Source organism: Bufo bufo, chromosome 3 (assembly GCF_905171765.1).
Source record: "Bufo bufo chromosome 3, aBufBuf1.1, whole genome shotgun sequence".
Lineage (NCBI taxonomy): Eukaryota > Metazoa > Chordata > Amphibia > Anura > Bufonidae > Bufo > Bufo bufo.
In genome coordinates, this window is record NC_053391.1 from 485,088,115 (window position 1) to 485,100,460 (window position 12,346).

The 12,346-nt window shown below is 39.7% G+C and overlaps 1 protein-coding gene across 4 annotated transcripts in view; it reads left to right on the top strand.

Annotated features, from left to right (window-relative positions):
* Positions 1-12,346, top strand: part of DOCK9 (dedicator of cytokinesis 9) — a 289,698-nt gene that overhangs the window by 179,006 nt on the left and 98,346 nt on the right. For all 4 annotated transcript variants that reach the window (XM_040425282.1, XM_040425284.1, XM_040425283.1 and 1 more), the window contains exons 14-17: positions 4,969-5,051; positions 5,337-5,459; positions 11,000-11,079; positions 11,176-11,363. In XM_040425282.1, coding sequence (XP_040281216.1) covers positions 4,969-5,051; positions 5,337-5,459; positions 11,000-11,079; positions 11,176-11,363 — 474 coding nt within the window. The remainder of the gene's footprint in view (positions 1-4,968; positions 5,052-5,336; positions 5,460-10,999; positions 11,080-11,175; positions 11,364-12,346) is intronic.

Below are 12,346 nucleotides of genomic sequence, written 5' to 3' on the forward strand. Positions count from 1 at the left end.
TCTACAAGATTAGGCAGAGAGAGGCCAAGCAAGTTATAAGAACTTCTAAAGCGCAGGCAGAAGAAAAACTAGCTCAGTCTATGAAAAAAGGGGATAAGACATTCTTCAGATATATAAATGAAAAAAGGAAATTAAAACAAGGAATAACTAAATTAAAAACAAAGGACGGAAGGTATGTAGAAGAGAATAAAGGGCTAGCCGACTGCCTTAATGAATACTTCTGTTCAGTTTTTACAAAAGAAAAAGGAGAAGGACCTCCACTAGAAAGAATGACTATTAAATCGTTTGATGCATGTATCTTTACAGAGGAAGATGTTCTAAGTTTGCTGTCTAAGGTGAAGACAGATAAGTCACAGGGGCCTGATGAGATACACCCAAAATTATTAAAAGGGCTTAGTGGTGAGCTGGCAAAACCGTTAACAGATTTATTTAACCAATCATTAGTAACAGGAGTCGTCCCGGAAGATTGGAAATTGGCAAATGTCGTGCCCATTCACAAGAAAGGTAGTAGGGAGGAATCGAGCAACTATAGACCAGTGAGTCTGACATCAATAGTAGGCAAATTAATGGAAACCCTATTAAAGGATAGGATTGTGGAACATCTAAAATCCCATGGATTGCAAGATGAAAAACAACATGGGTTTACTTCAGGGAGATCATGTCAAACAAATCTTATAGATTTTTTTGACTGGGTGAATAAAATAATAGACGGTGGAGGTGCAGTAGACATCGCATATCTAGATTTTAGTAAGGCTTTTGACACTGTCCCACATAGAAGACTTATCAATAAACTGCAGTCATTGAGCATGGACTCCCATATTGTTGAGTGGATTAGGCAGTGGCTGAGTGACAGACAACAGAGGGTTGTAGTCAATGGAGAACATTCAAAACAAGGTAATGTTACCAGTGGGGTTCCACAGGGATCTGTACTGGGACCGATTTTGTTTAATATCTTCATAAGTGATATTGCAAAAGGCCTCGCTGGTAAGGTTTGTCTTTTTGCTGATGACACAAAGATATGTAACAGGGTTGATGTTCCTGGAGGGAAACGCCAAATGGAAAAGGATTTAGGAAAACTAGAAGAATGGTCAGAACTCTGGAAACTGAAATTTAATGTGGATAAGTGCAAGATAATGCACCTGGGGCGTAAAAACCCAAGGGCAGAATATAGAATATTTGACACAGTCCTGACCTCAGTATCTGAGGAAAGGGATTTAGGAGTAATTATTTCAGAAGACTTAAAGGTGGGAAGACAATGTAATAGAGCAGCACGAAATGCCAGCAGAATGCTTGGATGTATAGGGAGAGGTATAAGCAGTAGAAAGAGTGAAGTGCTTATGCCGCTGTACAGAACACTGGTGAGACCTCACTTGGAGTATTGTGCGCAGTACTGGAGGCCATATCTCCAAAAGGATATAGATACTCTAGAGAGAGTTCAGAGAAGAGCTACTAAACTAGTACATGGATTGCAGGATAAAACTTACCAGGAAAGGTTAAAGGACCTTAATATGTATAGCTTGGAAGAAAGAAGAGACAGAGGGGATATGATAGAAACTTTTAAATACATAAAGGGAATCAACTCGGTAAAGGAAGAGAGCATATTTAAAAGAAGAAAAACTACCACAAGAGGACACAGTTTTAAATTAGAGGGGCAAAGGTTTAAAAGTAATATAAGGAAGTATTACTTTACTGAGAGAGTAGTGGATGCATGGAATAGCCTTCCTGCAGAAGTGGTAGCTGCAAATACAGTGAAGGGGTTTAAGCATGCATGGGATAGGCATAAGGCCATCCTTCATATAAGATAGGGCCGGGGGCTATCCATAGTATTCAGTATATTGGGCAGACTAGATGGGCCAAATGGTTCTTATCTGCCGACACATTCTATGTTTCTAAATCATCTTACACCAGATAGCCGAAGCTCAAGTCTTCTGGGCAGTACTGCAAACTGTGAAGCATAGAAAACATAACAAGAATTTTTTGTATTGAAGGATATGTCATGTCAAAATCGTGCGTTTTCCTTTTCTCTACTCTGTGACAGCAGAATTTATTGGTTGCATAAAATTACACAAAGGACAGCATTACATTAGGGTCTCTCTAGCCTTAAGAGAACCGTCAGCCTGTTTTGGCATAAAAGCCAGCTGTCGGCCAGACAAAAACCACTGCATGCAGTAGTGTTAGTCCAGCTAAACCTGGCATTTACCATATGCTGGAAAAAAACTGTATCACCTCCAGATCCCATTATAGTCCATAGGAATCTGGCGTTTACAGCCATTATCCGGCTGTGCCGGAAACTCCTGCCGGATTTGTAAATGCAGATGTGGAAAGCACCCTAAAACTAGACGAGACAGACAGAAACTGCACCAAATTCATCATAGTAGCACACAAACTCTGATATATCGGATGCGTCTTGCTACCCAGGTTAGACACTGGTCTCTTACTAACAGCACCTTTGACTGACTTTCTTTACACCTATATTTTGCACTAAAATAAATAATTAATAAATCTGGCACTTTTTATGACTGTGTTTAGCCACACACCATTTTTAGATGTAAAAAATCTCTAAAACAGAGCAAATAGAGCCAGAATTCTGTCTTATCTTTCGTAAATCCTCTTTAGTCTGTTAAGGCGGGTTGAAAGCAGTTACAATATTTTGGTTAGGTAAAAGCAATTATCGTCCAGTTTCATCAGTTCTGTAAAACAACGAGATTTTCATGTTCAGAGATTTCTTCTGAGACTTCCAGTATGGTTGGAGCGTGTTTTTCATTAGTCCTAAAACATGTTCATCTGTCATGTACACATAAGAATTCCACATTTCTATACATCTGCAGAACAGACACACCTGTAAACACTATACACAGCACGAAAACCTTTTAAAGGGATTTTCCCACAATTCAAATAATATAATAATATTGCTATCAGTTGCCCCACCATTTGAGTGGAGTCATGGTCAAGCATGAGCACTTCAAAGTCTATGGGACTGCTGAAGAGAGTACAGCTATCTGCTATGTGCCTGGCATATACAGAAGTAGTTAAGTTGACACGCATGCTTAACTAGATTCATTAACTAAACTACTTGTATTAAGCTGACTCTCTACTACATCTGTACATAGACTTTGATTGTAGCTGTAGTGCACATGCTTGACCATCACTCCATGAAAATAGAGGGACTCCTGTTCTGTTGATCTGAGGGATCACAACAATCAGACCGTTATTGATCAGGTGCTAATAACCTGTCCTGTCGATAGGTCATAAGTTTTAAACCCTAAATGTCATCAATGCACCTAAGAAAACATTAACCATTTATCATTGTGATTCCCTCTGTTGAAATGTCCAGATAAAAGGAAAGATCGTAATGAAACATGTCTTATTTATACTTCTTAAAGGGGTTAACATTTTCCTGACAGCAAACAGGCTTATAAAACAAAGAAAAAAAAAAAAAAGCTTTGCTCATCTGCTAAAAGATCCCTCCATTAAAGCTCTTTAGATCCACATCTCAGGTCTATCAGTCTCCCTGGAGCTGATGACGTCACAGCCATTGTTTACATTACCCCTCAGCCAATCACTTGCCTCAGCGGTTACTTGTCATTCATGCAAGTCTGTCTGCTGACCGGTACGTCACGGTGGTGCAGGGGATGTATGGAGCGGGCCTCTGCAGTGGGCCACTCCCGTCATTTAACCCATGAGGTGCCGCGATAAATGCAATCACGGCCCCTTTGAGTGAAGGCAGAGGGATGCGGTTTTTGACATATCCAATTGATATGACATAAATGTGTAGAAAAACCCCCCTATAACAGAAGAAGAATATTCTATGAGTCTTCCTGGGTAAAGGAGTCCTAGCAAACAGTCTTTGATCATTTATTTCTGGACTTCCCCTTGGCCAAGCCTAGCTTACCTTTCTATGCTGTTGATCAAATACAATCATTTGTTTTTCTCTCCAAGGAAACTGCTTGAAGGACACATTCTAAGCCATAAACCCTTTGTGTTTGTCTGTACATATTTGTCTGTGAATTATTTATGGCATTTAAACATTTATGGATGTGCCGCTGGTAGCTCTACGGCCAGCAATGCCTGCAGCGAGTCCACTGTTATGGTGTATTTTTATCCATCCCATTTCCGAGTAATGCTGGATGGCCTGTCCTGCTATTTAACCTTTGGTATTCATAATGATCCCTTAGTGAATATTGTAGTTTTGGCTAATTATCTGAAGTAGAATCTATTTCTTGTTCAGTATTATGTTTTCTACCACCTTTAGGGTGTATGTATCGTCTATGCCAATTTTCTTGCGTAAAAAAAAATGCAAATTTGACACTTTCCCACCAAATTGTGGGACTTTTTGATATTTTCTGCCACCCTTGCCTCTTTTATAAAAAAAAAAAAAAAAAAGTGGTCGGCAGGCAGTGGATGAGACCTCTGTGGCACCAAAGCATTTAACAATATGTGCACCAGGAAACTGGCACACACAACACTAGAAATCTATGCCAGGTCCCTTTCTGGCACGGATTTCTTTTTCTGGCACACAGACCTTCAGCGGATGCACCAGAATTATTATTATGAGGCATACCTCAAATTTGTGGTGCACAGTACTGGTGTCAGAACGCCAGACTTGATACACTTCCCTCCATGGTTTCCCCCAACATGTCCTAACCAGAGTGGAGAGCGGTTGCAAAGTGCATCTCTCCTGTATTACACAGACTACCCATTTATTACAATAGGTGTTGTGTGAAACTTCATTTCAACTGTGGTGGTGCTGTAGAGAAATTGGTTTCCCCACTGATTTGAGCTGATTGCTGGGGGTCCCAGCAGGTGGGCACTTCGTGATCTGTTTATTGTCAAGTGATCCAGAGCAGAGAACCCCTTTATATTTATGTTCTTCTTAAAACTGCCAATACTTGTTTCCAGGAATAGTTGTATGTAAACCAATCTATTAGATGTTTATTAATGCAAATCTTTTTATGTAAACCTTTATAGGTGGCACAGAAAGTTCTGAAGAATGCCAAGCAGGCTTGCAGTAGGCTTGGACAGTACCGAATGCCATTTGCCTGGGCAGCAAGGTGAGATGCATATAAAAATGGGTTTTCATCATCTTGAAGTGGGCTTGATATACTTCTTCATTAAACTGCTTTTGATAAGGCTAAGAGACTTGTAGATATTATGTCCAAGGACTGTCATACGGTTGTCTAGTAAATGCCGTGTGCACGAGACTCCTTGGGTGTCGCTCTTGTAACTGCACTGCCCAGCATGCTACTTGCATGTCCCCCTCTCCAATACTTACGTGACAGGCATGTAGGATTATATAATGCTCATTATTTCCCAACATCACTCATTTTTTTCCCTAGACTGCTATTCAAAGATACATCCGGAACCCTGGACAAAAATGCAAGATTTTCTCCAATTTATAAACAGGACAGCAACAAACTTTCAAATGAGGACATGCTTAAACTGCTTGCTGACTTCAGAAAGTAAGTTTTTTTTGTTGTTGTTGTGCTTCCATCATGGAATGGAATGTGGACTGAATAAAAAATGTGACTTTTGTTTAAAGGGTTGTCTGTTCAAAATGTGGCCCCTTGGGCACACAGCTGATCGCTCCGGGGTCCAACTCCTGGCATCCCTGTGAAACATCTGATTGTTGTTAGGGAAACTGTACCCCAACCAGGGGGAAATGTAGCATTTCATGCCAGCTATTACGATGAGTGGCCATACTTGTAAAACTAGGACTGGTTCTTCGCTATACAGGTGAAACTCGAAAAATTTGAATATCGTGCAAAAGTCCATTTATTTCAGTAATGCAAATGAAAAGGAATTGCATTAATGCAGCTTAAAATTAGAATTTCTTGAAAAGGTTCAATATTCTAGGCTCAAAGTGTCACACTTAGTCAGCTAATTAATCCATATCCCCTGAGCAAAGGATACCTCAAAATTGTGACTTTGGGGTTTACTGTAAGCCATAATTATCCAAATTATAACAAATAAAGGCTTGAAATATCTCACTTTCTCATATATTAGTTTCACCATTTAAGTTGCTATACTGAAATAAATGAACTTTTAACGATATTCTAATTTTTGGAGTTTCACCTGTATCGGTATTCCTGATAGGGCATATGGCAGGGGTTGTCTTTGTGAGAAAACACAGTTAATAATACTTTAAAAGGAAATGATAGGGTGGCTGACCCCCTATGACTATGAATAGGTGCTTGAACCTGAAATTGAATCACCCTATTCAATACATACACACTAAACAAATTAATCTTGTTAGGTAAGCCAAACCACCATGGAGCAGGCACACTATTTAATATTGATAATACAGGGTATATTACAAAAATAATAATAAAATACAACCCTAAAATGTATAAAACTCTAAAACACAATCTAAAACTTGCTAGGAATAAGGTGCAAAAAAGGATTCCTGTCGCAATAAATGAACCAGGTGATGTCCTTATTGATATATCTGGTGTTGACGCTATATTGCTGGCAACCTGTACGCTTTAATGTAGCGTTGCATCCAAAAAGCCACAAGTGGCAGTTATGTCACCGCACTATATTAATATTATGCGGATAAATGGTTGCTCACTGAGCGCTCACCCCACCTGATGGTATGAGGTCTTCACATTGGCTGGTGTGCGCTTGATATCAAAGCATAAAGGTTGCCAGCAATACAGGGAATAATCCACCCGGAAAATACACACCTGAGCGCACACCATACACACCACACCAGCCAGTGTGAAGACCTCATACCATATATATCAATAAGGACATCAACTGGTTCATTTATTGCGACAGGAATCCTTTTTTGCACCTTATTCCTAGCAAGTTTTATATTGTGTTTTAGAGTTTTATACATTTTAGGGTTGTATTTTATTATTATTTTTGTAATATACCCTGTATTATCAACATTAAATAGTGTGCCTGCTCCATGGTGGTTTGAGTGCTTACCTAACAAGATTAATTAGTTTAATAATACTTTAAACAAAAACTTACAAGTGTGATTTCCTTTTGTGTAAAAAGTCTCTAATATCTTTTATCTAAGTGGCTTTCTAAAACAGTCTACAAGTCACTGGCATCAAGTGGGAGAATTTGTTTCCCCCACACCTCCATGGAAATTTTTTTAGACCTTCTTTTAGACCAATCTATAGGTTAATTTCTGGCTGAGTTTCAATCTCCTGACAGATGGGCTCATGTTATCGTCCTCAGATACAATGAGGAAACCATAATGAATTCTTTGATGATAATCTGTCCAGCAATGCAGTCCCAAACCCTAAGATTTCCACCATAATACTTTCCATTTGAAATCAGTAACTTCTGGTGAAATGCTATTTTTTTTAATGACTGTAGGAGGACCCTTGCTCGTTTTTTGTTTCTAATGCTCCCACCAAAGACATTGCCTATTAATATAAATAATTGTTATGAAAAGCAATATCTGACCTTACTGGTCTAAAAAGGGTGAACTATTACCAATTATCAGATGACAACACTTTTCCCCCTAGCTCGTGGGATTGTTCTCAGTTTATACCACAGCTACAGTACGTTTCCTTGGTATCACCTGGAATAACGCACAACTCTGCAGATATAACATAAAAGAGACCTTTACTTAACTACAATGTACTACAACATCTACAAATACTTTCAATATCATGGTCATATAAGTATACATGCACCATGTAACTGGCCTATAGTCTAATAATATAGATAACAGATACTTAGCCTTAGAATGTACTCCACAGGAAGCTGGTCTCGCCTCTGGAATGCCCCAGGGGCCTCCCCTAATTCATTGTACCTGTGATGTAAGCACAGGAAGCAGCGGAGTCATGACTATGGAACCACATGGCAAAGTGATGTTACTCACTCAGCCGTGTGTCTAATTTAAATATCAAAACAGGACTGAATCTCAGCTCTGTAACAATGAGTATTTTTAAATTATTGTTTTTAGAATTTATTTTTTGATTATTGCTGCAGCATCTGGAAATTTCTAGATAGGATTGTGAATTTGAGCTTTATGGTTTAGTTCGCCAACTGTACTAAATGAATATAAGAAAATAAGTATTGCAGTTGCTTTGTATATGTATTGGAATGTGCATGAATAGTTTGGGTTGTTTTCTTCCTTCCCATAACAATAACGACAATGTAAATGCAGTTACTTTGTGTATGTTACAATATTAATGTGTTGACCTATAATGCCAGTGAATATGCAAGTGGATGCAGTATCTAAATATAGAATAAGTGACTGTTCAATATATAATGTGAGGCTATACATAAAGGAAAGTAACTTTAAACATGCACACGTGGCTGAGCGTGCATTTTCATTTTAGTAGGAGTAGGGGGTAAGCAACTTCCAGATTCTTCTTATCTCCTAGAGCAGTGTTTCTCAACCCCAGTCCTCATGATCCTCCTCGTGTCATGTTTTCAGGATTTCCTTAGTACTCAGCAGCTGATATCATTATTATCAATGCATCGGGACTACTAGTAGTATTCATTCTGTAAGTCTCCAATCATGACTGGCAGGTGGGCCCTGAGGACTGGAGTACACTGATCTAGAAGAATAGTATTGGGCACGTTGATGGCCAACATTCCTGATCCATTTTTCCACCAACGGCTTTTATATTTGAATTGTATGTTGGCTAACCAAGCTTCTGCATCAATGTGCAATCTCTTATATAGGGAAGTCAACAGCCTAAAGCTTTAGTTCCTTATATGGTTTGACTCCTATGTTTCGGTGTAGAAAAACATCTGGCAATCAAATGATTAGAAATCAATGGCATATGTGTGTGGGATAAAAGGAGATGGACCTGTTCCATAAAATGGTATGTAGAGGAGGGTTTATTTAGAAATCGGACATTCTTGTACCAGCTGAGAATGTGCTTCTGTCTTGTGCACTGTTTTGTATTTAGAGTTCCAGAAGCATGAATATGATCTGCAGTAAAATAGTTCCTTTTTGTGGGAAAATGTAACAAGACTAGGGCAACTGAAAAGTGAATCGGAGGATTAAGAAATTGAAAACCTAATCTGATCCCCCTTGGCAACTGCCCTAGTTTTTATGGATTCAGTCAGACTACATTGTAAATACACTCCTCTACATTGAAATTGCAACACCAAGTAGGAAAGGTTGTGGAATTATGGAAATCACAGGATCGATAGACATGTTAATGATATAAAAATGATAAAATGAAAATAAAATATTCAAAACATCTCTAATTATTCAGTGTTGCATATGAGCGCCACCTGCAGAACAACACACTTACACCCCTTGGCATGCTATCAATACGGTTATTGATGGTTGTCTGAGGAATGTTCTGCCATGCTGAATGCACTTGGGCACGCAGATCATCAAGATCCACTACTGGAGTTGCCACAATTGCCGACCAATGACTTCCCAGATTTTGTCATTGGGAAACAAGTCCGGAGACGTTGCAGGCCATGTTAGCATGTTTAGGCCATGCAGGCCACTCACAGTAACATGAGCAAGATGTGGCCGATGTGGTCCTGTTGAAAAACTGCTCCTGGGACTCTTTGAAGAAATGGCTGTAATGCTTGTTCCACAAGCAAATTAATGTAATGCTGAGCTGTTAGTGTACCTGAAATGAAGACTAGAGGAGTTTGGCTTCCATACATAATGCCACCCCAAACCATAATCCTGGGAGTAGGATCGACGTGATGTTCCCTTCCTCTTCATGAAGTTGCCCACGTGCTCTCCAGACCAATCTGTGGCTATCATTGCATTTGAGACATGTGACTCCACTGAATAGGCTAGACCATTGGTGGGGAACCTATGGCATGGGTGCCAGAGGCGGCACTCAGAGCCCTCTCTGTGGGCACCCACACCCTGGAAAAAGTCTCAGGTGTACCAATATGCCTTAGACTTTTAGTCTTAATAAATGTGCCCCTTTGTCCCTGTCAGTTTGGGAAAAGTGGTAATAAATGGCATGTTGACGAACAGGAGACGTCTCATGACTTGATTCGATCTTTGAGGTTTCATTTGGCTAAAAAGCTTTGCTTTCAGTCTGGCATTTATCCTCCTCCCACATGCCACAGATTGGAGCTAGATGTTTGAAAATTTTGTAATTTGCAGATTTTATCTACACCTGCATAACCTTATGGCTTTTGTGCAATTTGCCACTCAAGGGGGTGTGGCTTCATAGAAAAGGGGTGTGCCTTTGACTATGGACCAATTCTGACTTCTAAGGGCGAGTTCACATCATCGTTTAGCTTTCCATTCTTCTGATCCGTGATCCAGTGTTTTGAGCATCAGTTTGTGTCAAATCCATCAGAGATCAGTTATTTTTGACAGGAGAAAAAGTCCTAGAGGGCTCTCTGATGGAAGTGACACAAACTGATGCAAACTAATCATAACTGATGCTCAAAAAAGACTGATCAGTTATTTTTAGTACAACACTGAGCATAACTGATGCTCAAAATAACAAATCAGTTTTTTTATTTTTCTTTCTGTTCTGATGGATTAGAAGAACAGAAGGCTAAACGGTGATGTGAGCTCAGCCTAATTCTGTCACAAACTACGCCAACCAGTAGCTGCTAGAAGGTTTGGCACATTTATCATCCAGCCTGGGCCACTCTTATAAGGGTCCATTCACGCGTCCGCAAAATGGGTCCGCATCCGTTCCGCAATTTTGCGGAACGGGTGCAGACCCATTAATTTTCAATGGGGCCGGAATGTGCTGTCCGCATAGTCATTTGCGGATCCGCACTTCTGCATCCGTGCTTCTGTTTCCGCCAAAAAATAGAACATGTCCTATTCTTGTCCGCAATTGCGGACAAGATTAGGCATTTTCTATTATAGTGCCTGCGATATGCAGTCCACAAATTGCGGAATGCACATTGCCAGTGTCCGTGCTTTGCGGATCCGCAAAACACTTACGGACGTGTGAATGGACCCTAAATCTGGTGCAGGTCCAGACAATCTGTCTAAGTTTACACCATCTATAGGATTAGTAAATCCGTCCAATAGTGTTAATTTGATTTGGCATAAATATAATATAATTGTCTCTTTTAGACCCGAGAAGTTGGGCAAGCTTCCTGTGATTTTAGGAAATTTAGACATCCACATTGACAACGTGTCTCCAGATTTTCCAAGTAAGCTCCTTAGACACGACTAAAAGTATATTCATTATATGTGTGGCCATTACTTTGTGTATTATTATTATTATTATTATATGTATTATATTGCAGATTATGTGAACTCGTCTTACATTCCCATGAAGCAGTTTGAGAACAATGCCGATACTGTGGTAACATTTGAAGTAGAGGAGTTTGTTCCTTGCATTCCCAAACACACGCAAGCCTTCACCATCTACAATAACCATCTGTATGTTTATCCAAAGCATTTGAAATATGATGGTCAAAAGGCATTTGCAAAGGTAATTGTGGTTTGTGTTTGGTAATATAACTGTGGTGACCCTATTTTTAGGGTATGTTCATGCATGGTTTATTTGTTGTAGATTTGCGATTGTGGAATATGCAAACGTTCAATGCAGAGAAAATGAATGAAGTGTTAAACATCCTGTTCACATGTAGCAGATTGTAGGCACACTGCAGAAGGACAACCTAGCTCCAGTGCAACTATAAGACAATGGATCCTGCTGATCTGTGTCCACAGCTCCCAGGCAGGCAGACTACAGCCAAACCCTCTGTGTTGACTCCTGCAGTCATGAATTTATAGCTTAAACTTCAGACAAAGTTATGCAAGACTGCAGGATTAGGCCTCATGCACACGACCGTTGTTGTGTTCCGTTCCGCAAAATGGGGTTCCGTTGTTCCGTGATCCGTTTCTGTTTTTGTTTCCGTGTGTCTTCCTTTATTTTTGGAGGACCACCAGACATAAAGGAAAGTAAAAAAAAGTCTAAGACAGGTTTGCCATGCAAATGATAGGAAAAAAACGGACGCGGATGACAATCTTGTGTGCCTCCGCGTTTTTTTGCGGTCCCATTGACTTGAATGGGTCCGCGAACCATTTTCCGCGAAAATAATAGGACAGGTTATATTTTTTGGACGGACTGAAACCACGGATCACGGACACGGATGGCAAACGGGACACGGAAGTCAATGGGTCCGCAGAAAATCACGAAAAACGGCACAACAGACACAGAATAAAACAACGGTCGTGTGCATGAGGCCTTAGGCAGTATGGAAGGGAGCACTTCTGCTTATTGCTGCTGGTTGATTTTTAAGGCATTGTTGGTTCATTCTCATTTTTTGTGATTTACTTAATAGAGCATAGCCATGAGCAGGGAAATACTTATATTCCTAATCGCTTTTTTATTCTATTTTATCTTGGTTCTTTGTGCATTTTTTTCTTCTACCAAACTTTTCATTCCTTAATTTAAAGTATTATTGTCAATTA